Source organism: Mobula birostris, chromosome 24, assembly GCF_030028105.1.
Source record: "Mobula birostris isolate sMobBir1 chromosome 24, sMobBir1.hap1, whole genome shotgun sequence".
NCBI lineage: Eukaryota > Metazoa > Chordata > Chondrichthyes > Myliobatiformes > Myliobatidae > Mobula > Mobula birostris.
In genome coordinates this window covers 36,869,455-36,895,669 of record NC_092393.1, presented here as the reverse complement: position 1 = coordinate 36,895,669, position 26,215 = coordinate 36,869,455, and the positions used below count along the sequence as shown (strand labels likewise).

Here is a 26,215-nt window from a genome sequence, read left to right as displayed (position 1 = left end):
ATCACTTACTCATACCCACACTGCACCAGAATATGTGGATTCCGGATTGTCCTCTACAGCAACCTGAGGACCTATCAATAGACAACTCTTTAGGAAAACATCTTACTCAAGTAATTGTACTACTACTGCTTCTATCACTAGTGACTTCTTATGTAATCTGATATAATAACAGAAAACTTGACTTGAGCAACACACAAAACATGCTGGAGGAACTCAGAAAGGCAGGCAGCATCTGTGGAAGGGAATAGACAGGTGACATCTCATGCCAAGACTCTTCATTAGGACTCAGTTGTGCAGTCTATAAAACTGAAGTTATAAAATAGCAATATAGGCTAACATAATTAAGGATAAATGTGTATTGCCAATGTGTATATTCCTGTCCAGTGATGCTACCTGACTTGTTGAGTTCCTCAGTATTTTGTGCCTGTTGCAAAATGTTTTCAGCATCTGTAGAAACTCCTGTGTTTGTGATGATTTCACTTACTTTCTAATTCCAAAGAAGGATTTGGATGTGAAACGTTTTTGTTTTTTCCTGTCTTACTGTGAATTTCCAGGAATTTTCTGGCCAGCTTTAATTGTTGCAAGCAACTGGGCAGCAGCACTTGCACCGTCCTAAAATTGAGTAACTTTTAAGAACAGTTTTGACTAATGCAGAAGGTCCAGTGGGTGTGCTGGGTTCTTTTAAAACACCATGTGACACAGTGGGTTTGGATTATGTAGTATTCCATCATAGACCACACAGGATAGATGGCCTAAGTTCCTACTTTATCGTGGTTGGAAATCAGTTCAGCCAAGCTAAATAGGTCGATGCTCATTCCAAATTACTTCACTTGCCATAGTTGCTTCTTAAATCCAGAATGCTTATCTTGTTTTAACTTGCAGTATATAATTTCCAAACATTTAGTTTCCCTCTTCATATTTTATCCCTTTTCTCCTTTGGCACCTTCTACAACTCAAAAGATTTTTGTTTACCTTTTTCTGTTTATGTTACGTGCCCTCACTTTCTGCTCACTTCCGATGTTCCTTAGTGCTTCTGCTTTCTTTAGTCTCGTCGTTTCACTCTTTCTGCCTCTGCTATCTTGTTCCATGTGTTGATCATTCTGTTTTCTGATGGTTTCCGCCTTCTTGTTGACATTCTGGAGAGCTCAGACAGATGTTATGTTTTGAAGGAAATCTAAGTCACAGCTTCAGCCTCTGTAATCTGGACTCTGACTCAGAAATCAGGAAATGGAGCCAGTACAGAGTCTGGGGACAAAAGGATGAGAAGGAGTTGCAGAATATTCTGAGCAAACACTCACACCGGAGGAAGAAGCAAAGATTTTTTTTTGCCACGTTGAGTATTCAGATTGAGGTAAGCACTGTCTGTAAATATCAGAACATACTGAGCTACAGAGACTCTATAGAAATATGTAGGACAGAATACAGAGGTTTTATTTGTATTAGTTCACTTGATACAAATGTGTAGGCAGGTCAGTTCAGTTGCTATTTTCTTACAGTAGACTTACAGTTAAACTCTGTAAAGCTGTACTCAGTTCTCTGTTTTTGTTTATATTAAGGCAATTAGCTGCTGAATGATACTTGAAATTCAAAATATTTAAATAATTGTACTAATTGTAATGAATCTGTATTGTACCTGTAAGAGAATGGCAAATCCCGCAAAATCAGACCAAAATTAGAGATTCTGAAATTATATTTAGGACAGGAACAAATGGCAGCCTATAGAATGTATGCATTATATAAAATAAATTAATGTTCATATTTGCAGTTCATTATTAATAAATGAACTGTAAATACTTCACAATTTGTAATGGATGCATTGACATTCAAATTTTTATATATTCTGTATATAGTTTGAACACATATTTTACAATTCTTAACATTTTCAAAATGGTTAAAAATAGAAATAACTAACTTGGATATAGAGACTGCTTTGGTGTCGATTAACTTTTCAGTGTACTCTGATGCTGTTCTTGGTAAAGAATCTTTGAAATGTTTCCAGAGAGGGATGTAGGGACTTGCTTTGACTTGTATTTTTGACTTTGACTTTGTTGTCATTTTTAAAATGACAACATTGACTAGTAGCTAGGGGTGTTCTAATGTAGTGTGAGTTATGACATCTGCCTCTAAGGATTTTGCTGTGTCTGGTCCAGGAGCATCCTTTTGTAATTACGCAACGTTTCTCTGAAGTGTACTTTTGTTTGACAGTTATGATAAAGTGACTATAACATGAAATACAATGAGGAAAAGGAAATTAAATATGAACACTCCTTCACTATCAAGAATGTATTTTTTTCCATTACAGGCCTACTGAGGGAAAATAAGAGAACACTATATATGGAAAATTCTTAGAGAAGCCATAGAAAGAGGAGAATAAACATATGTTATAAGTGACAGTTTACAATTTGTAACTCTAAAACATAAAGTTAATTGAAAGAAAACACAGAGCTGGGAATGTGTGGCTTAGTTTCATTTTTACTTTAAGTGAGGCATGCACGCATGACGTGTTGGCATGGTGACGTATACCATTCACGGACTTTTGCATATAATATGTAGTGAATTGCACTGGAAAACTAAGATTTTGCTTTCTGAACACATTTGGGTGTGTCTTATGGATTTTTGGCTACTAATCGTGAAACACACCATGAAAATTTCCTATTATACACCAGTTTTTTGTAATCATCTATATTTGTTATTTCAATTCGTAATTTGTCAATGAAAATGTTTCCACAATGTAAGCTGAAATGTTTTCTATCTTGTCTAGGCATGCTGAAGCATGCTTAGGGAGGATGGATACTGCATAGCAGGACAGGTTGTAAAAGTATCATGCACACACCGTTTTTTGCACTGCATTTACATGTATTTTGGTTTGCAATCATGTTGACATGCATGCTTTACACACATAGCATATTGTGTGTATTCATTATAATAAAGTGTTTGGATTTTCAGGAGTATTTGTGATAGCAAAATGTCTCACCAATGTTGCAACGGCAGAGATACTTTGTGTTATATTTGTGGTGCGTCTACGCTTGAATCTCAAAGATGGAGCATGATTTGTCTTATTAAGGAAGCCTATGAGCTCCTCTTTGGGTGAAAAAATTGGTGACCAAGCCAAAATCTGGGCTCCTCACATGCGCAACATGCATTGTCGATCTCAGAGTTTGGCTCAGAAGTTTTCAGAAGACAATGCCATTCGCTGTCCTGATGTTATGGTGGGAGCAGAAGGATCATGTGACAGACTGCTTCTTCTGTTTGACCAGTGTGTCTAGTTTCTCTGCTAAAAACAATAAATCCATTGAATATCCCAATCTCCCTTCAACCATGTATCCTATGCTACATAATGATAGTCTTCCAGTACCAAAGTCAACAGAGACATGAAGTCTACAGGAGGCAGGTGAAGATGTCATGATGCACGATCTAGGAATAGAAAACGACACCGACACTGATACAGATTTTGAACCCTTTATGTCGAGTAAGCCTTATCTGATAACTCAGTCTGAGTTAAATGACCTGATCTGAGACTTGGGTTTGTCAAAGGCAAAAACAGGGTTACTGGGTTCAAAACTGCAAGGATAGAATCTGCTGTCCCCAGCCACAACCATTTCTGTGCAGGGTTTCAATATTTGAGGCAAATATTTCACAGAATAACTGATGCCAAGATTAACAAGGCATTTTTGTTGGTCCACAGATCAAACAGGTCATTAATGATAGGTAATTCAAGGAACTTCTAGTGAACTGAAGAAGATGAAATGGAAGGCATTCACCAACAAGAGAAAATCTGCAGAAGCTGGAAATCCGAGCAACACACACAAAACGCTGGAGGAGCTCAGCAGGCAAGGCAGTATCTATGGAGAAAAGTACCATCGGTGTTTCTGGCTGAAATGTTGACTGTACTTTTTTTCTATAGATGCTAGAAGGATGTGGTTGAAAATTTTCTTGGCAACAACAGAGCACCAAACTACTTGCAGCTGGTTGGCAGCATATTTCAAACATACAAAACCATTAAGTACAACATGTCACTAAAGATTAGTTTTGAAATTAGTCATACCTTACAACAGGACATTGTTGGGATGCAGAGCTGGGCAGACAGGTGGCAGATGGAGTTCAGTCTAGAAAAGTGTGAAGGGACACAGCTTAGAAGGACGAACCTGAAGGTCGAGTAGAGGGTTAATGGTAAGATTCTTAGTAGTGTGGAGGAACAGAGAGATCTTGGGATCCAGATCTATAGATTTCTTAAAGTTTTTGTACATATTGGTAGGGTGGTTAAGAAGGCATATGGTGTGGCCTTCAGTAGTTGGTGATTGAGTTCGGCAGGGTCACGTTTTACCTCTATAAAACTTTGGTTAGAGCTTTGGTTCACGTCTGGTTTCCTCATTATAGGAAGGATCTGGAAGCTCTACAGAGAGTGAAGAGGAGATTTACCAGGATACTGCCTGGATTAGAGAGCATGTCTTATGAGGAAAGATTGAATGAGCTGGAACTTTTCTCTTTGAGTTGAAGGAGGATGCAAGGTCACTTGATAGAGATATATAAAATAATAAAGGGCACATAAGAGTGGGAATTCAGCACTTATTCCCAGGGTGGAAATCCCTAATACAAGAGGGCATAATTTTAAGATGAGTGGAGGAAAGTATAGAGGAGTTGTCAGAGGTTGGGTTTTTATACTGAGAGTTGTGTGTGCATGGAACCCACTATCAGGGGCTATGGTAGAGGTGGATATATTAGGAGCATTTAAGAGACTCTTAGACAGAGTCATAGAAAAGTACAGTACATAAACAGGCCCTTCAGCCCATCTAATCCATGGCAAAGCTATTTAACCTGTGTACTCCCATCGACCTGCCCTCCATACACCTGCCATTCATGTATTTGAATTTGTCATGGGAGGGGGCATTGGTGGCAGACCCAAATGCAAGACACAGACACTGAAGTACTAGGAACAGGACTAGGTGTGTCAAGAAAACAAGGGAAGTGGGGAAGAAACGATGCTGGACAAGACACAGGCCCTGGACGAGACTAGGATACAGGGCCTGGGCTAGGACTAGACTAAGAAAGCGGGACCTGGACGAGGAACAAGGAGCTTGGAACCTGGACAAGGACTCCGAGCCAGAGACTGGACAGAGATCCGGAACCTGGGTCTTGACTCGGGCTCGGACTCCGGATCTAGGCCAGGACAAGACATGGCAAGCAACAGGACTGGACGTGGCGGCAGGACGCGGGACTCCTGGGCAGGACGCGGGACCATAACTGGATGAGGACATGAAGCTAAGACTTGGACTTGGGAGACTGGAACACAGAGCCTTGGTAAACTTGGGAGACAGGAACGCAGAACACAGAGCCTTGGTAAACTTGGGAGACAGGAACGCAGAACACAGAGCCTTGGTAAACTTGGGAGACAGGAACATGAAACACAGAGTCGGGACTTCTCCTTGGGAACAGGACATAGGGCCAGGACTCATACACAGAATGTTGAGCACGATGAGACGGTTCCCAACACAAGGTAGTGGCAAACGGCTGGACCTACCTAGCGAAGGCGAGGACACAGAGATGGTTCCCAGCACAAGATAGCGGCAAACGGCCGGTGAGATCTTCGGTGATGTGTATACTGAGGAATTTGAAGCTACTCACCCTCTCAACTGCAGTCCCATTGAGGTTGATCGGTGTGAGCCTGTCTCTGTTCCTTCTGTATTCCACGGTCAGCTCTTTTGTTTTTTGGACATTGAGGGAGAGGTTGTTATCTTGGCACCACTGTGTAGCCTGTCTCATCGCTGCTAGAAATAAGGCTGACAATGTTGTGTCATCTGCGAATTTGATCAGCAGATTAGACCTGTGTGTGGCAGCACAGTCATGGGTGTAAAGGGAATAGAGGAGGGGACTCAGGACACAAACTTGGGGCACCTGTGTTGAGGGTCAGAGGGGCAGAGGTGAAGGAGCCCATCCTTACCAACTGTTAGTGATCCGATAGGGAGTCCAGGATCCAGCTGCACAAGGTGGGGTGCAGGCCAAGGTCTCTGAGCTTCCTGTCAAGGTTGGACGGAATTATAGTGTTGAATGCTGAACTGTAGTCCAGGAACAGCATTCTAATGTATGCATCCCTTTTCTCCAGGTGAGAGAGGACAGTGTGTAGTGCTGTGTCTATGGCGTCATCGGTAGACCAGTTCCGTTGCTAGATGAATTGTAGGGGTCCAGTTGTGGGTGGTAGCATCCTGCAGGTGTAGTCTTTAACCAGCTTCTCGAAGCATCTTCCTATCCAAACTTTGTTTAAACGTTGGAGCCGAGCTCTCATGCACCACTTATGCTGACAGCTTGTTCCACACTCTTATGACCCTCTGACTGAGGAAGCTTCCTTTCATGTTCCTCTTCAACTTTCCAACCTTCACCTTTAACCTTTAAGGCAGGCAGATGGCTGAAAGAAAAATGGTGACCGATGTAGAAGGGAAGGGTTGGTTTGATTTTGGAGTAGGTTAAAATGTTAGCACAACATTGTGGGGTGAAGGGCCTCAACTATGCTGTACTGTTCTATGTTCTACGCTTTGAGATGGTCCCCTTAAAATATCATCATCGGAAATCTGCTGCAGCAGTAATGGCAGCAGTTCATTGTAAGTTGTTAGCCTCGCACAGTATGGGTGTTTCTGTTTCCAGGAACCAATTAGAAAGATAACTGACTATTTCTCCCTGGGAGATTCATGTTATTTTGGCAAGAGGAAGCTCTTCTCTAAGTCACAAGCAAATTATCAGTGGGAAATTTTCTCAAAATGTCAGGAAATGCACTTGACCATTTCCCACACGGCCTGCAGCATCTCCAGTGCTCAGTTGGAGCCATTTTTTGAACAGCAAAGAAATCTCAGCAAACTTTGACAGAGATGTCACCAGCAAATTATTTTAATGGCTTGGGTTAAAGTCCATAGAAATTAGGTTAATTAGAAAATATCTGTATACATTCTATTGGAAAGGGGATGCTTTTCACCATTCTCGCCTGAGGAAGTCTGAAACTTATTGGTGAAATAATTAATTTTCTATCTGTTGCTGCTTTTGCACTACATTAGAACTTTGACTCATGGTGAAATTGTCAGCTGGTTATTGCTGGCAATAAAATGAAAATATTCTCAGTGATGATTGCTCAAAGAGGGCTTGCATCATTTTGACTTTGCTCAGACGTAAATAGAAAGTCTCTTCCAATACAGTACACGTAAGCAGTAAGGCCGTGGGAAATGGGAGCTTGATGTCTCACACATGTATACTGTACTCTTCTAGTTGAACATGGTGGCAGGATAAAGCTATTGACTATTCCAGAAAGTAAACTATTTACTAATATTATTTAAATATGATCATCACACTGCTTCTTTTGGCTGTAGGTTGCGGTATTAAATTCTAAATTTTAGACAGCCTTTAATGAAAAGGCTGGAGTGAACTTGGGATCTAAATTGCACATGAATAGAATAAGTGGCCAGCCCAACCCAAACAGCTATCCTGATGGACTACTGCAATCCTTCTGTCAGAATTAACAACTAGTTATATGAAACATGCTTTATCAGGGCATTTTGACACCACTGCTAGAAAAATTAATTGTAGAACCCACTGTGCATATTCCTGACAAATTAAAAAAAGGGTAGTGCATTTGTGATTATAGGATGAAAAATCTACATCTTATTCAGTTATATTTTCACATGAGGCCTGAGGCTGGTTAATGATATTAATTTGCACAAAGATATCAACCCTTTTGATAGGATCAGAAAGAGGTCAGAACATTTCATGGGAGAACTGTGGTGTGGAATGAGACAAATGCCTGATTGTGTCTGTGGATATCCAGTGCAAATGATGGACTACATTACCATTGAATATCTTCATTCTTTCAGCAGTGTCCAAAAATATTCTTGAAATAATCACTGCCTTTCTAATCTAGACATTATTTAGTGATAGTTTTTTAGACAATATGAAAGAGAATCTGCCCATAAAAAGGAAAATTTCTGGCTGCAGATAGCAGAGATAGTAGTTCATGGAAAGTATATCTAGTAGTTCTGTGAACTGTCCACAAAATGTTGCCCTATATTATCAGTGCCATCTTGCTAGAGATACTCTAACAAGGCATGAAGCACAGCAATTCTATTTAGAAGCCTTATTAATGCATTTGACACATATGTATACTCCTCTTTAGAAGCCTAAGATTGCATTGCCTCGAGGCATGGCAGGCTCTTTGACCTATGCTTGAGTCTTTGGACAACAATGAGTAGGTGCCATGGTTGAATAACCCAATGATACAATGGTACAACTTGCAGATCTATTTCTGACTGAGATGAGAATGCTCCCACTGAGCCACAGCTAATACACCCTGTATGTGCATTAGACAGGGTATCTGGGGGGATTTGCAGCCTCCTCTGAACTGTGTGTGTTTGAATAGTGAATTCAAACACATCACAGAAATAGTGGCTCTGGGTTCGACTGCTGTTGAAATTGGTCAGAGCAGAGTCAACAATTTTTAAAGCAACATACAACATCCCTAGTATCAAATCAAGCTATTATATAAATATATTGCTAACCTGTGTTTATATCTTCCACAGAAGCTTTACCAGCAATTCTATTTTAAAATGCACTGTCAGAGAGCTTAGCGAAGGACGGTTTTCTAAAGATTTCCTCCAAAATAATAAACAAGCTTACCCACAATTTATTTATCATGGCAGATTTGATTCCCTCCTACACCATCCATTTTTCCTTATGCTGTTGTAAATATAATGAAAATTTTCACAGTTGGACGCTGCCATCTCCACATATGACATTTGGTTGCTGCTCACAGACCATATGGTTCTGGAGGATGATTGTTTACGGCTCTTGTGCAATCAGTTGTTTATATTAACTTTGAAAACAAGAGTTTTTGCTTCACTGCCATGTGTCCTTTTCAGTTAGCTTTCAACTTAGTTAGGGGTTCCCAATATTTTTGCTGTAATTTTTTTCCCTGCTCATCATATACTCCACTCTAATTCTAATCAAATATTGCAAATGATTGATTTCTATAATTGATCTCTTTTCCACTATTACTGCACCATCAATCTGGTTTGAAGACCTGGCAACTAATCCACTGAACTCTGTTAATGACCTATTTCATGTATTTACTATACTGGTTCACATTGGGAACTATGGTTTCCTCCTGCATTTCAAAGAGAATGATTTTATGAACAGCCACCTACAGTAGGGATGTTATAAAGTAATTTATATGGTTGATAGATTATTCAGGATGGAATTGATGGGCATATGACTGAGGATGTAATCCAAGCAAGTTTGAAGTAATGCACTTAAGGAAAATAAATTCTGGTAGAACATATAGAGTGTACGGCAGGAACCTCGGGGGCATTGATGAACAGAGGGGGAGCTTAGGGTTCAAGTCTATAGCTCCCTGAAAATTGGTGACACAAGTGGATAGGGCACTGAAAAGAAAACATTTGGTCTGCTTGTCTTTGTGGGCCAAGGCATTGAGAACAACAGTAGGGACATCATGTTGAAGTTGAACAAAACATCATTAGATCCACTTAGAGTACAGTTCAGCTCAACACACTGCAAGGGTATGTGGTAGTAATAGAAAGAGTGCAGAAGAGATTCACCAGGATATTGCCTGGAATGGAGGGCAGATGGGTAGGCTGGGTTTAGTCTTATTGATATGTTGGAAGTAAAAATAAAGGGCCTTCAGATTATCCTGGCATAGGACAGAGGTGTAAAGTGCACCCATGGTAAATATGAGCTGCTTAAGACCAGGGAAGTGGAAAACTGCTGATTAGTAGAGGATTTCAGAGGTGTCATGGATATAAGTAAGAAGGGGCTGAGCTGCGGAAGAAAGAATGGAGTCAAGGTAGGAAGAAATAAGTTCAGTGGAGCAGGTGTAGGCTAAAATAATGGGGCAATGCTGAGATATTCTGAGGGTCTTCTTCTTTTTCCTTGAATAGAGGCCATGGTTGTGTATCATGTGGAATAACAGAAACCTATAAATCCAATAATGAATCAAATTACTTTGGTAAACAATAACAGAGATGTGTATGTGATGTGTCCCAAATGAGCTTTATGATACTGACCCAGTATGAAATATGGAGAAAATCAAACTCTTGAAATGATCATAACTTATCTGTTTTCTTCCCCCAAGCAAAAACACAGTACTATGTGAATGTTTCTCCAGCAAGAATAATAATGAACAAATTGTCTCACGTTTTTATACTATTGTCATATTTCAATGACGAAGTTATTCAATCTCCTCCCCTGAAGGAACACCAATACTGGAAAATGGCACAATGCATATAACAGGTGGAATTTTTAATCATAAAGTCAACTTGGCTTGCCAGGTTCCTCCTCAGCCATGTTAAGGAAAATTACGAAAGGGCTTCAGGCACCTGCAGATTGCTCATCAGAGAGAATTTTGAGTTGGCTCTAGACAAAGAGTACTAATGGACCATTTAAAAGTGGATGCTTTCCAGTTCTGCCCAAATTCCCCTTCACCAATTCTCCACATTAGTGCATCATCTTATGGTGATAAGAACAGGAGTAGTGATCCTGACATGTTTTTTACTCCGCAATCCTGTGACTGTGTATTATTTTTTCTGCTTTTTCAACTGAAACTGGTTAATTCAGGATAAAATGTGAATTAGACTATGAATTTGCTCCATATTTTTACCAAGGGAGAACTACTGTGCGGCTGTGAATATAGGAATTGTCATCTCCAGCTTCAATTATCATTAATATGTCCTCACCATCCTTCTCCGAAACCTTTCCTTCATCAAAAAATAGGCAAGGGCACAGGCACATTTGAGCTTCCCTTTAAGTCACACACTATCCTGATTCTTAAAATATAGAAACATAGAAACATAGAAAACCTACAGCACAATACAGGCCCTTCAACCCTCAAAGCTGTGCTGAACATGTCCTTACCTTAGAACTACCTTGGCTTACCCATAGCCCTCTATTTTTCTAAGCTCCATGTACCCATCCAGGAGTCTCTTAAAAGACCCTATTGTTTCCGCCTCCACCACCGCCGCCGGCAGCCCATTCCACGCACTCACCACTCTCTGCGTAAAAAACTTACCCCTGATGTCTCCTCTGTACCTACTTCCAAGCACCTTAAAACTATGCCGTTGCGTGCTAGCCATTTCAGCCCTGGAAAAAAGCCTCTGACTATCCACACGATCAATGCCTCTCATTATCTTGTACACCTCTCTCTGGTCACCTTTCATCCTCTGTCGTCCAATGAGAAAAGGCCAAGTTCACTCAACCTATTCATATGCTCCCCAATCCAGGCAACATCCTTGTAAATCTCCCCTGCGCCCTTTCTATGGTTCCCACGTCCTTCGTGTAGTGAGGCGACTAGAATTGAGCACAGTACTCCAAGTGGGGTCTGACCAGGGTTCTATATAGCTGCAATATTACCTCTCGGCTCTTAAACTCAATCCCACGATTGATGAAGGCCAATGCACCGTATGCCTTCTTAACCACAGAGTCAACCTACGCAGCAGCTTTGAGTGTCCTGTGGACACAGACCCCAAGATCCCTCTGATCTTCCACACTGCCAAGAGACTTGCCATTGATGCTACATTCTGCCATTATATTTGACCTACCAAAATGAACCACCTGACACTTATCTGGGTTGAACTCCATCTCTATCCCTTCAGCATCCTTTGATCAAAAATCATTCCCTGCCCAGCAGCAGCAAAATGCAATAGTAGGCCATTCGGCCCATGAGAAAGGTCCCTCCTTTCTCATCTGTATGATGTCATTCGTGTCATCATCCAAAGTCATGAAGTGTGTATCTAGTTTCGTCCTAGCACCCAGTTCCACCTCTCTCACCTTTGTTATGTATTGAATGTAATATTTGTTGTTTTTCTTCTCGAGCAGGGGTTCCAAACCCGTTTTATGTCCTGGACCAATAAGCAAGGGGTCTATGGATCCCAGGTTGGGAACCCCTATTCTAGAGTGAATTGTGTGTTTACTTTCAATTTTACTAATTTCTTTGTATAATCATAATTGTTTTTGTTTATTAATGATAGGTGGTTGACCATGGATCTCCCTTTTACTTTCTTCCTCATCATTGAAGTTTGTGTATTCCCAATGTGTGTGGATGGATTCATAAATAGACACCCGTATGTTCATCTGCCTGGACATCAACAAAGGGAAGAAGATTCCTACGCAAGTCCATACAGACCGAAGCACGACTTTGGTCAAACAGGTACAAGTCAGCCTCCAAGCAAGGCAGCGGAAGGCAGCACTGGCCACTGTGTCCAGTGTTGTGATCGTATTGACCCTTCCACATACCGCAGGCATCGTTACCGTTACCATAATGACGAACCGCTGAAGTTTGAAGTAGTTCCTCAGATCAACCTTACTATTCTCAAAGGTAAGATTAAAAATCACACATGAATGTCACTGACTCAGCGTACAGAGTCTTCCAGCCTTGGGGGTAGAAGGAAGGAATTAGAGTGAAGCTATCCTGTAGGGAAAGTGGAATTAACAGCTCGTTTTCTGTTCCTAAGTAGGTCAACTTGGTTTATGAGAGGATACGTGGATAAGTAAACTACCATAGAAGGAAATGAATTGGGTAATGCAGAATTAGGAGCTTAGGGAAAGAAATAGGAATCAGACAGTTCTTAAAACAGATTTTGCAGCATCCTGGTTGATCTATGGCCAAATATGAATCTTGATGAAGTGATTGAAATAAAACAGGAATTGCTGATTATTTAAAACAGTTTATCTGTGTCTGAAATGAAACAAAAAGACAAGTTAGCAGCTTCAATTGTGCAGTGTAATTTCATTATAATTTGATTTAGTATTACCTGATATACAGAGGCCCCAATATTAATGGAGCTGGCTGGTGGTGTAGAGGCATCAGCACCCGACTTTGAGGTGAATGGTCCCGAGTTCGAATCTGGCTGGCTCCTTGCACACTTTCTATCCGTGCTGGGTTGAGCATCAGGCTGGCAACTCAGCCTCATAAAACGCAGACAAATGCAATGAAAATGGCAAAAATCCCCTCCACCCCAGAGCACCATAGGACACAAAAAGGAAGAGCAGCAACAACAATATTCATGGAGCTCCTCCAAACTTTACTGACAATGATTAAGGAAAACTTAATGGATTTAAGTGAAAATAGAGGGCTTGATGTAGATTGGTAGAAAGACTGACCAAAAGTGCAAATAATAAAATAGGGAGAGAGTTGGGGTTCTGGATTTTGGGTGGCAAACAGTAATGATGACAGAGGGTGTAAGAGGTAAAACTGAAAGTTCAGGGTTTACATCAGTGGCAAGGGGAAGTCTTGTAGTTATAGTGTGTTTTGTATTGGTTGTGAAAACGTGTTGGCTGCATTCTCATGTCATGATTGCGCCTGGGGCAAGAGTTGTGGTTCATGTCTTGGTGGAGATGGGGAATGCAGGAGGTGATAGCTTCTATCCAGAAGTCACCATGTTTCATTGTTGTGATAAACCATATATATATGTTGTAACTGGGTTACCTGTCTGGACACGCCCCTCTGCTGACTGCCCCTGTGGCTCCTCCCACAGATCCCTGAATAAAGGTGATTGGACCATGGCTCCTCCTCTCAGTCCAGGGGCAGACACTCAGCATGCCAGAGGTCACATTTTACTGCTAATAAAAGCCTTTCAGTACTTACTCTACTTCTAGTCTTTTGGAGTTATTGATGGTGCATCAATTGTAAAGCCAGAAATCGTACTATTGTACCCTCAACTAAGCATTTTCTTCTTCCCAGCTCTACCCCTAGAAGGGATACTTGCCGTCACTGGTTGGGGTTTTGAGTATTAAAAAAATAGTGAAGTCGTAATGCAGCTGTATGAGGCTTTGATTAGGCCACATTTGGAACATTTGGTGCAGTTCTTGTTGCTGCTGTACAGTGAGGCTCTGGAGAGATGGCAGAAAAAGTTCAAAAAGGTGAAGGGACTTGACAAGAAATATTGATTGTAAATTTGCCTCCATAGATGCTGCCTCAGCTCCTCCACCATTTAAAAGATTTGAAAGGATAGCTTTATCTTGAAACATTGAAATGCATCGATGTGTCAATGACCAGTGTAGTCCGAGGATATGCTAGGAGTGTTGCCATGCTTCCAGCACTAACATAGCATACCCACAAATTACTAATCCTAATTTGGGAATGTGGGAAGAAACCAGAGGACTTGCAGGAAACCAACATGATCACAGGGAGAATATACAGACTCCTTACAGACCGCATTAGGAATTGAACCCCAGTCGTTGGTGCTGTAGGGCTTTACACTATTATTCTACCATATCACCCTCTGTGCTGCTCCAAATTCCAGCATCTTGTGTCAGCGGGATATTGTCTGGATTAGAGAGTATTAGTCATCAGGGGAGGTTGGACAAACTTGGATTATTTTCTCTGAGTGACAGAGATGGAGGGGTGACCTGCTGAAGTATATAAAATTATGAGAGGCAGAGCTAGTGTAGATAGTCTTTTTTCCCAGTGTGGAAACAATTAGGCATTAGTGGGTGTAGCTTTAAGGCAAGAAAGGGAAAGTTTAAAGGAGACTTGCAGGGGAAATTTTTTTTACAGAGGCAGGACTAAGTGCCTGGATGCCTTGTCGGGGAAGTATTGGAACCAGATATGAGAGTGAATTTTTAAGAGGCATTTGGACAGCTTCATGCACAGGTAGTAAAGATAGATAGATAGAGAGATAGATACTTTATTGATCCCAAAGGAAATCACAGTGCCACGGTAGCTTTTCAAGTGCACAGATATACAACTATTAGAAAAGAAGTAAGAAAAGATAAAAATAAATTACCTTAAAAAGAAGATGTACAAGATTTACAAGTGAAAGATTGCACAATCATTTCCCCGGATATAGGTTGACTCATTATTGCGCCTGATGGCCGAGGTTAAGAATAACCTCATAAAGCGCTCTTTGGAGCATCACAGTTGTTGTAGTCTAATACTGAAAGTGCTCCTCTGTTCAGCCAAGGTGGCATGCAGAGGGTGAGAAACATTGTCAAGGATCATCGGGATTTTCCGGGTGGGGGGGGAAGTGTCGATTGTTCTATCACAGCCTCCAGTGTGTCCAGTTTGACTGCTATAACAGAGCCAGCCTTTCTAATCAGTTTAAATTAAGCTGTTGGCATCACCTGTATTGATGTCATTGCCCCAGCACACCACCGCATAGAAGATTGCAATGGCGACAACAGACTGGTAGAACATGGATGGATATAGATGATGTTCAGGCTGATGTAGAATTTGAATTCGTATCATATCGGTACAGATATCATGGTTTGAAGGGCCTGTTATATGTTAAACTGTTCTATGTTCTATGTAAGGAACCAGATATCCCCTTAAAACATTATGAATCAGGCCCTTATGATACTGGAGTTGACCAAATTATTTAAAACCAGGCTTCACTTGCAGTTTCCCAGTTAAAAGTTCAAGATAATTTCATTGTCAAAGTTTACTACTTTAATACTCATTTTCTTGCAGACATTACAGAAAACAGAAGTACTATACAATTTTATGAAAAACTACACATAAACAAAAACTGACAAATGCCAGTGTGCAAAGGAAGACAAATTGTCCAACTAAAATAATACAGAGAACACGAGTTGTAAAGAGTCCTTGTAAGTGAGTCTGTAGGTCGTAGAATCAATCCAGAATAGTGGAAAATGAAGTTATCCACACCAGTTTAGGAGCTTCATGGTTGGAGGGTAATAAATGTTCCTCAACCTGGTGACATTGGATCTAAGGCTTGTGTACCTCCTGCCTGATGGTAGGAGCAAGAAGAGTGCATACAGAGCATGGCCTGGATGTGAGGGGTCTTTGATGATGGAGGCTGCTTTCCTGCTGCAGTGCTCCATGTAAATGTACTCAGTAGAGGGGAGGGCTTCACCTGTGATGGACTGGGCTGCATCCACCACCCTCTGCTGTCTTCTCCATGCCTGGGAATTGGTGTTTCCATACTAGGCCATGGTGCAATCAGTAAGGATACTTTCCACTGTGCATCTGTAGGAGTCTGTCAAAGTTTTCAGTGGCGTGCCAAATCTACACAAACTTCTAAAAGATTAGAGGTGCTATTGTGCCTTATTTGTGATGACACTCATGTGCTGGTCCCAGGACAGATCCTCTGATATGTTGACACCAAGGAACTTAAAGCTACTGTCCCTCTCCACCTCTGTTCCCCTCATGAGGACTGGCTTATGGACCTCTGGTTTCTTCCTCCTGTGGTTGATAATCAGCTCTTTCATTTTGCTGATGTTGAGTGAGAGGTTGTAGTTGTATACCTCTCCTATATATTGACTCAGCCAACAAAAGCAGTGTCATCAGTAAACTTAAATATGAAAATTGGGGCTGTATTTAGCCACACAATCATAAGTATAAAGTGAACACAACAGCGGGGTAAACACATATCCCTGTCATACAACTGTGCTGAAGGTGACTGTGGAAAAGATGTTCCTGCCAATTGTACTGTCTGACAGTGAAGAATTTGAGAGCCAGTTGTAGAGTGTGGTACTGAGGTCCAGTTTTGGAGCTTAGTATTGAGTTTCATGAGGTTGGGTGCTGAGTTGTTGTCAATGAAGAACACTCTGATGTATGCATGATCCAACTGTACCAGAACCGAGTGAAGAGCCAATGAAATGGTATCTGTTTGTTGACCTGTTGCCATGGTTGATCAGTTGGAGCAGATCCAGGTTGCCCCTCAGGCAGGTGTTGAAATGCTTCGTAACCAACCTCTTCAAGCACTTCATCATGGTGGTTGCAGGTGCTATTGGCAAATAGTCGTTGAGGCAGGTTATCATGCTCTTCTGAGGCACTGGCATGATTGATGCCTGATTGAAGCAGATGGGTACCGCAGACTGCCGAAATGAGAGATTGGAGTTTGTTGAAGTTTCTCTGCTCTAAAGGGCAGGTTAATATGGGTCTCAAAGAAAGGGAGCAGAGGGGAACTGTTTTGTTTTAAGCACCTTGGCAACTGCTTGGCTAGTTCCTGTCTTCAGCACACAATTTATGCTGGTATGACATTTGATTTCTGTGTTGTACTCTGTATATACAGAATAGTAATGGTGTTCCTTTGCAGAAAAAAAAAAGAATATAAGGCAATATATCCTGGCATAGTTAACAAGGTAACCAACCTATCACCTATTTCCTTGTTGGGACTGTCTTTGATATACAGTCATTGGATCTTTCTTATGTGCATCTGTACACCTGCTTGTTAATGTAAATGTATAATCAGCCAATTATGTGGCTGCAACGCAATGCATAAAAACATGTAGACATAGTCAAGAGGTTCAGCTGTCGTTCAGACCAAACATCAGAATTGAGAAGAAGTGTGACCTAAATGACTTTGATTGTGGAATAATTGTTTTGCCGGATGGGATATTTTAGTATTTCAGAAACTGCTGATCTCTTGAGATTTTCTTGCACAACAGCCTCTAGAGTTTGCAGAGAACGGTGTGAAAAACAAAAAGTATCCAGTGAGTGGCAGTTCTGTGGTGCCTGAGGGAGAAAGGGATACAAAGGTATTCTGTAGGATAAAATGAAATACAGTAATGACAAAGCAGACTTAAAGGCAGCATGGTAGTGTAGTGGTTAGCACAACGCTTTATAGTATAGGTGACCCGGATTGAATTCCCGCTGCTGCCTGTAAGGAGTTTGTACGTTCTCCCTGTGACTGTGTGGGTTTTCTCCGGGTGCTCCGGTTTCCTCCCACAGTCCAAAGATGTTCTGGTTGGTGGGTTAATTAGTCATTGTAAATTGCCTCATGATTAGGCTGGGATTAAATCAGGAGATTGCTGGGCAGTGTGGCCCAAAGGGCCGGAAGGGTCTATTCTGCCCTGTGGCTCAATAAATAAAAAAAACAATAAACTCAAATAACCACATGTTGCAACAGTGATATACAGAAGAGCATCTCTGAATGGACAGTATGTTGAACTTTGGATAGCCTACATCCACAAAACATACAGACGGTGCTGATTTTATCAGGTATATATGAGTTACCTAATAAAGAGGCCACTAAGTGTGGTGACAGAATTTCAGAAGTCCTGAAAGAGAAACTGAAATTGCTGGTGATATTCAGCAGAACAGTCAGTATCCGTGGAGAGAGAAACAGACTTAATGTTTCAGACTGATCTTTCATAGACCACTTTCATCAGACGTTCAGCATCTACGGGTTTTTACTCTTCAGAAATAATGCACCAACTACAAAGCAATTTGGAAAGTGAGAGATGAATGCAACCCTCGCTTTTGCCAGTGTCGCCCCTTACATCGCCTATTCTTTAGCTTAGCTTGCCAATAAAAATACAGGCTGAAAGCTAGCATCCAAATTTAGAAATATGACTCTTTTCTGGATAACCAATAATGTATGTCTGGAGAGAGAAACAAATGGAACAAAGTACTTGTACTGCCTCTCTAGAGAGGCACAATTTTTGATTCTTCACCAGATCCTGAAAGTAAAACAGTGGCATAAATGTATAAGGACGAACTTGTTCTCATGAAACTTTGGGCAGGATCGAAGTGGCATGGCCTGAGACCAAGAGCTGACTTAAGCACCAAGCCAGTCAAATTAAAAAGACTAAGATATTGAGGCTGAGAGTGAGGGCCAGACCAGTTTTTAGTTCACTACTCTGTGAGGCTTTATTTAAATGTTTTGTTAAATGTATAATTATTATTCAGCTGTTTGGCTGTGACTATGAGTGAATAAAGAAGTTATTTGGTTGAGGAAAGTTTTAATAAATGCACAATTAAGTAATTGCAGCATATTATATTCTGTTTTAAATTCAGTATTCTATTGCTTTTTGAGCTGTATTTCATTTTTGATTGCAGTAGAATTCAGTTTTAGCAGAACAAGATTCAGTTCCATCTACTGTATATTGTGCATTTAGAACAACCAAGCAAGGTGAATTTCTTTCCCCTTTCCCCAGAAAAACAAGTTAAAAAATATTCTCCATTAAGCATTTCTCAATTTTGTCTGAAGGAGCACAATGTTGATCTGCCGTTTTATTGTTTCATACTTGACTGATTGACCCAGATGCTATTTTATATTTCATTGGCACATGGGATCAGAGGTGATTTTGATTTCTCACAGTTCAAAAGGCAGACAGTTGTGTTCACTTTCTTTCAGACTTAACATTTTTTCCCCAACAGAGTTGAGAAATGCACTTTAACTTAAGTGCCAGGCATCTTTTATGAAGTTGATGCGTGTTGGCAGAAGGCGTTTTTCCAGAGCTACATATTTCAATGTTTTATTTCCAGCCTGTTGCTTAAGCCCTGTGTCTGATCATTGGAAAGAATGGAATCACTTAAGCTTCAGTTACTTGCTCACTTTTAAGCAAGAAAGGAGACCCTACTTCTTTCACGTAGCATAGTTGAAGATGAAAATGGTAAAATATGGATAATGAGCATACCTCTGTGCTTAGCAAAGTTCTTAGAATTCCTCTCCTTCCAATAATGCTTGAAGGAGCAATAGCAGGAAGTAAGAAATGTAACTAATTTTATTTTTGTGATTTTTTTCCCTTCAAGGTCACTTTAAGGAGTTGTACAAATTTCTGAAGCAACCCAGTTAAATCAGAATAAACTTCAACCATCTTCATGAATGAGGAGATAAAAACCATCTCAAGTCAAAGGTGATAATGGGCATTTCATTTCCTTATAACACAAGGATAAATGGTTGATAGTTGTAGAATTTAGTTCAACTAGATCAACTAAATTTTAGCTTGTAAAAATAATGTAAATCCCTTCCAAACCCTGTTTCCCTCAAGTTATAAAGGAAAGTGTTCACTGTATTTTATTTTACCTGCCAAAGAACATAAAGAAATAGGAGCAGGAGGGGCAGGGTTTGGAAGGAATTTACATTATTTTTACAATCTGAAATTCAGTTGATCTAGTTGACTCACAAACAAGAGAAAATCTGCAGATGCTGGAAATCTGAGCAACACACACACAAAATGCTGGAGGAACTCAGCAGGCCAGGCAGCATCCACAGAAAAGAGTACAGTCAACGTTTCGGCCCATGCTGTACTCTTTTCCTTAGATGCGGCCTGGCCTGCTGAGTTCCTCCAGAATTTTGTGTGTGTTGATCTAGTTTCCACAACCTTCAGCCAATTTATCCTTGTGTTGTAAAGAAATGAAATGCCTATTATCATCTCTGACTTGAGATGTTTTATATCTCCACATTGATGAAGATTATTTTGATTTAATTACATTGCTTCAGTAATTTTCACAACTCCTTAAAGTGACCTTGAGGGAAAAAAATTCGCAAAAATAAAATTAGTTGCATTTCCTACTACCTGCTATTGTTTCATTTCCTTTTCGGTACTAGTCCGCCATAGCTACCAATTCATTCTTTCAAACACCTTCCCTTAAATATCCCCAATGATATTACCTACGTAGCATTCTGGGGCAGAGAATTTCAGAGATTTGCCATCCTCAATCACTTTCTAAAATAAAACATATTGAATTGATGATTGGACTGAACTGATGAATTGAAGCAGTTATTTTCTCTATCCAATTTGCCCTGCGAAAATTGGGGTGTGGATCTTTTTAGGATACTAAAGTCTGGCATAACAATGTCAGTGAGGACTGATCATGAGGGAATAATATTACTTGTCCAATTAGGCATGGCATATGATTTGATGTGGATGTTTCCAGGTTATCATTTTCATCTATTTTGGATATATGAATTGAGAGGTGCTTATAAAGCACAATGACTAAAATGAGTTACATTAATGGTTGTTACTGAAGTACTATCGGGCTGCCTGGACCTTTGATCCAGAGAAATGAGCTTAATTCCTAGCATGGCAGCTGGGGAATACAAGCAATAAATAAATATGGATCTGTTTTAACAAGCTAGCCACAATAACAGTGACCATAAAGATACTGATTTGATTCATTGGGTTATCTTAAAAACCCATTTGGTTTACCAGTATGTTGCAGATTATAGTATATATATATATTGGAAAGCTGCTATCCTTCTGGTAGTCCATTATAGGATCCCAGAGCCACCAGTATGGTTGACTCATAACTGTCCTGACCTCCAATTAAACCACTGGAGGATAGGATTTTGATTTAAAATCTCATTCAATAGGTAATGGCTCTAAAACCTCAGTAATATGCTAATATGTCAGTGAAGATTATATCCTCAATCCTGGAGCTCAAAGTCCTTGTGCTTTATAGCGAGAAAGCTGCAAAATAACATGACCTGAGACACTACAAATGTGGTGTGATATATGCACTTATCATGTCTTCAATGGATTCTTAATTGGAATTATTTTTGGATTTTAGCTCATTTCTGTTGTCTGTCTGTGTGTTATGCGATCCAAAATGCAATTGAGTTCTTTGAACTCTTCATTGCCTAGATATAGCTTTAAATTGGCTTTGAAAGCATCATTCCAATAGCTCTTCTCAGTTGTTCCAACTGTGCAGTAGTCCTTGCTTTGTTACATTCTACATTGCTGAATTGCAGCCAGCCAGGAAAAGAAGCCATACTAGTAATTGAAAGCAAACAAAACTGTAAATGCTGGAGTCTATAGAAGATTGTCAAAGTTTTAAGTGAAGCAAAGCGAAGCGTTTGAATTATACACAACTTAGACTTGCAAACGTGACTTCAGTAAGCTGGAGATCAACAACAATGAACTAATTATTAACACGCTGCTTTGTTCTCTTTTAGGTGATAAGGGTGAAAGAGGGGCACGAGGTACTTATGGAAAGAATGGAAGAGCTGGAATTCCTGGACCTCCAGGGCCAGCAGGTTTAAAAGGTGCAAAGGGAAATACGGGGAGGTTTGGAGATCCTTGCAAATTATACTATGCTGCTTTCTCAGTGGGCCGAAAGAAGGAACTACACAGTGATAATTACTATCAGATATTGGTGTTTGATACTGTCTATGTCAATCTGTATGATCAGTTTAATATGTTCACAGGGAAGTTTTATTGCTCCATCCCAGGTGTTTATCACTTTAGCCTAAATGTACACACCTGGAATCAGAAAGAAACCTACATGCACATCATGAAAAATGATGAGGAGGTTGTTATCCTATATGCACAACCCAGTGATCGCAGCATCATGCAAAGTCAAAGTATTATGATGGATCTGGATCAGAATGATGAAGTCTGGGTTCGCTTGTTCAAAGGAGATCGAGAGAATGCCATTTTCAGTGATGGGTTTGATACCTATATCACTTTTAATGGTTTCTTGATAAAAGCAAGCAGTGAGAACTAACAGAACATCTGATGGACAGTTACAAAAAAACATAAAAACTACAAGTTTCTGCTTTAAAGGATTAAAAAAAATCTTCTTTCTTGATTCGCAGTGAATAAAATCATCTTGGTTACTTTGTAAATACTGTTTAATCTCAATGTTTAATAGCATTCAGCTATCCTTGCCAAAGTAATATTCTGTTTGTTCTTATCTGATTTGTTTCCCTATATTTTCCTTCAAGAAGTTCCATGCCTTCCATTTAATGTCACAAACACTCACTTTCCTATATCTGATATTATGTGTTTTAAGATAAGTGCTGTGATATTCCTCTGCATTCACTCAATCAATCTGCTTTCATAAAATGTGTTTGTACAATTGGCATTGTGCTGCCAAGATGTGAAACAGGTTTTGAAGTTGTAAACTATAGTTCGGAAATCTCTGAGTTGTATTGCCGAAGAATTAAAAAACATTATATTTTGAGACAAGATGTTGAAAATTACAGAAAAGCCTCTACCCTGTGTTTATCTGGAAGGGGAAAAAAATTAAGCTGGCTGCCTAGACGTGGACTAAGTAGGTTACAGAGTAGGAGCACAGCATTTTACTCTGGCTATGAAATTCAGTTCTACTGAAGTTAATGATGGTGAAAGTGGAACAGAACATGAAGCTAACATGAGTAATCTGTTTTTGTCTATGGCACATGCAGTTTAATTAAATTGATTTCTTTCCTATTTGTCAGTTTTTCTATAAATTCAGCTTTTGTTGCATTTCCTCTCACATTTCAAGATAAATGTTAGAGTCATGGAGTCATAACACAATACACAAAGGATGCAGGCTCTTCAGCCCAAATCAACCATGGCTCCCACCACGCTAGTCCCAATTCCCTGCATTCAGCCCGTATCCCTCCTTATACGTATCTAAGGATGCTTCTTGAATTATACTATTCTATTGTCTCAACCACTCTTCTGGCAGCTTGTTCCATATACTCACCACCCTTTGTGTGAAGTAGTTCCCATCAGATCCCTTTTAATTCTTTCCCACTTCACCCTAAATCTATGCCCTCTGATTGTAGTTTCCCTACCCTAGGGAAAAGACTGTTACTATCTATACCTCTCATAATTCTGAACATTCCCATAAGTTTGCCTCTCATTCTCCATGAGTTCTGTTGTGACTATTTAATTATTTTGGCCCACAGATCCTCAAATGAGTAACAAAATGAGCCTGTGCTTTAAAAATTATTTCATATGAGAAGTAGGGATAAAGCTATGAAATTCAAAGCAGTAAGAAACAATGGCAGTCCATAGCCCATTGATTGTTTAAGAGAACAGGGAAATTTTAGCTGTCAGTGACCTGGCTGTGTCAGCTAAAAGCAAAATGAAATAAAAACAGAAAACATAGAGGATGCTCAGCAGATCAAGCAACATCTGCAGAGATGCACAGTAGATGGCCTGATCAGCACTGAGATCTGCTAAATATTTCTAGCACTTCATGTCTTTACTTCAGATTTCTATCACCTGCAGTTTTAAAATTTTCGATTAGCCAAGGAAACATAATGGAGTTAAATGTTATTGTGAATTGCTGTCCGTTTTACAGAATCCATGCAGGTAGTTATTTTGCGCAACCTTGCTAACTATTTACATTCCATGGCTGCTTTTGATTTCTTACCTTGCCTTTCTTAATTGAATTTTTCCTTAGTTAGAATGCCTGGCGCTTTAGAATTAAAGGCAGAAGATGCCTCCAATACTCAGCTGGTCAGACTGCATCTGTAGAAAAGGAAGCAGAATTAATGTTTCAAGTTGAGGGCCTTTTGTCAGGACTGCGAATGTGAGAAAACACTTCAGTTTTTAAGATGAAGAGACACCATTACCATTCTTTTGTCATATCCATCCTCTTCATTTTACTCGCAACTTTAAAACTAACTTGTTTTCTCAATTTCCTAGTTTTGACAAATCTTTAACCTGAAATCTTGAAACTTTTTCACTTTCCACAGATGCTGCCTGACCTGTTGAGTGTCTCCAGCATTTTCTATTTCTCTTTCTCCTTCAGTTTTGTTTTGATTTTTGCTTTCGGTTTTAGAAATTGCACGAGGAACTGGTGAATGGGCAGGTGCAGTTGCTAAACCTTCTGACTTTTGGTCAAACCTATAGGCATTTTATTGTAGCAATAATAAAGAGGCAAAATTTGGATGAACCAGCTAATATGCTTTTACCATAACATGTGAAATAAGCAATTTATAGAAATAGTGACTGATGAAATGGGAGTACTATTGAATCTTAAATATCAGTTCCTGTAGAATAATCGGGTAGTACTGAACATTGCTTCTCATGGTAAGTAGCTCCAACTTTAATCAAAGCTTGAAATAATCTTGACATCTGCTTTGACATTTTAAATGCTTCACTGATGCAGTTTATAGAAAAACAAAGGTAATTATCACAAAAGTTATAAAATTGTATATGTGTATTGCTGATTTCATGATATGTTTTTGGTAAAATACAAACTGCAAATATGCACTCTGCATCCTGAATTTTGTTGCCATTGTTAATTTGGAATTGTTTACACAAAAAAATAAACAACAGCAAGATCAGTGCACAGCATTTGAATTTTTTTTGTGAAAATGACAATAATTTACACCATTATTGGGAGTAGATGATTTTCCATTCTAGGAATCTGTTTTAAGCATTCGCACACCCCTATGTCACTTACACTACAGGATTAGTGATAGACTCTGCTCAATTTCAACATTATCACTTAATCCCCACGATGGAATACACTCTCTGCTGCATCAGCAGGACTCAGCTCTCAATCAGTTCAAGTACAATCTTACAGTCATTGCAAAGGAAAGTGACTTTTATTTTAACAACACCACACAAAAGGCTGGAGGAACTCAGCAGGTCAGGCAGTATCTGTGGTGAGGAAAAACATTCCAGGCTGAGATCCTTATTGAAGACCTGCATTCTGTGCATGTTGCTCTGGATTTCCAGCATCTACAGTATGCCTTGTGTTTTATCTTATCAAACTGTTTGGAATTTGATCCCGTACATTTCAGACGTTTGCCCTGGCACGGTAAACCAGACAAATAGCTGGACTGGAAATATGCTGACCCACATGACCCAAACATTGTTAAGGTAACGTGGAGAGTCCTTGGACTGTGAGTAATGTGGGGAATGGGAATAAGTGGTTGTTTGTGGTGGTGAGTGGGGGACATGAGTTATAGTGGTAGTGTTGCTGATGAAACTTAAGAAAATTATGATGGAGCACTGCTGAATGTCATCATGAAAATTGACTTCGGGGTAGAGTTCAGTATAAAAATTACAACTGGGACCTTCTTGACTTGCATTGCTTGTGATCTGATGGGTCACTTTCCTCTCCATCATACAAGTAATATACATATATATATCAATCATATAATAAGTACCATCCTAATTTACTTCAATAAACTATGTCTGAACTATAATCACCTGACTGTGGCATCCTGGAATCATAAAAGGCTGACCTTTTAAATCCTGCAGTCATTTCACAATAGATTTTTGATAATCTCCTCACTATCAAAACAATCAAGATTCAAGATTGTTTAATGTCATTTCCAATATACAAGTATAAAGGAGAATGAAATAATTTTTGCTCCAGATCCCATGCAGCATAAAAAACACAAAAGATGTAGAAAACGATAATGATAAACACAATACATATTAATATATAAGATAGATTATACACATAGATTGATTGTATGTCCATGAAGTGATGCTAAACTGTACATGAAGTAACTTAGAGGAAGTAATGTAGTAGCGGTGGAGTTAGTGGGTGGAGGTGTTGATCAGTTTTACTGCTTGGGGAATGTAACTGTTTTTGAACCTGATGTTCCTGGCGTGAATGCATAACCTCCTTCCTGATGGGAGTGGGACAAAGCCCATGAGCAAAGGGGTTGGGTTCCTTCATGATCTCATTGGCCATTTTCCGGCACCTCTCTTTCTGTATATATGTCCTTGATGGCAGGTAGGCTAGTGCCAGTGATGTGTTGGGCAGTTTTGACTACCCATTATAGAGCCTTTCTGTTCACCA

At 39.9% G+C, this 26,215-nt stretch overlaps 1 protein-coding gene across 3 annotated transcripts; it reads left to right on the top strand.

Annotated features, from left to right (window-relative positions):
* The first annotated feature begins 748 nt into the window (after positions 1 to 748).
* c1qtnf1 (C1q and TNF related 1) lies at positions 749 to 24,726 on the top strand. Of its 3 annotated transcripts, XM_072242404.1 has the most exons (4): positions 749 to 1,351; positions 3,686 to 3,830; positions 12,012 to 12,358; positions 21,630 to 24,726. In XM_072242404.1, exons 2-4 carry the CDS (start codon positions 3,742 to 3,744, stop codon positions 22,178 to 22,180), a joined length of 987 nt encoding a protein of 328 aa, XP_072098505.1. In that variant the 5' UTR covers positions 749 to 1,351; positions 3,686 to 3,741; the 3' UTR covers positions 22,181 to 24,726. The 3 variants fall into 3 exon arrangements, with proteins under 3 accessions (XP_072098505.1, XP_072098507.1, XP_072098506.1); XM_072242406.1 differs by lacking the exon at positions 3,686 to 3,830; XM_072242405.1 differs by lacking the exons at positions 749 to 1,351; positions 3,686 to 3,830 and adding an exon at positions 11,894 to 11,916.
* The last annotated feature ends 1,489 nt before the right edge of the window (positions 24,727 to 26,215 follow it).

Coding starts and splice junctions, on each gene's coding strand:
- c1qtnf1 (XM_072242404.1), top strand. CDS start 3,742: ATGAAATGGAAGGCATTCACCAACAAGAGAAAATCTGCAGAAGCTGGA. Junction 3,831..12,011: donor ACGCTGGAGGAGCTCAGCAG/GCAAGGCAGTAT, acceptor TATTAATGATAG/GTGGTTGACCATGGATCTCC. Junction 12,359..21,629: donor CAACCTTACTATTCTCAAAG/GTAAGATTAAAA, acceptor GTTCTCTTTTAG/GTGATAAGGGTGAAAGAGGG.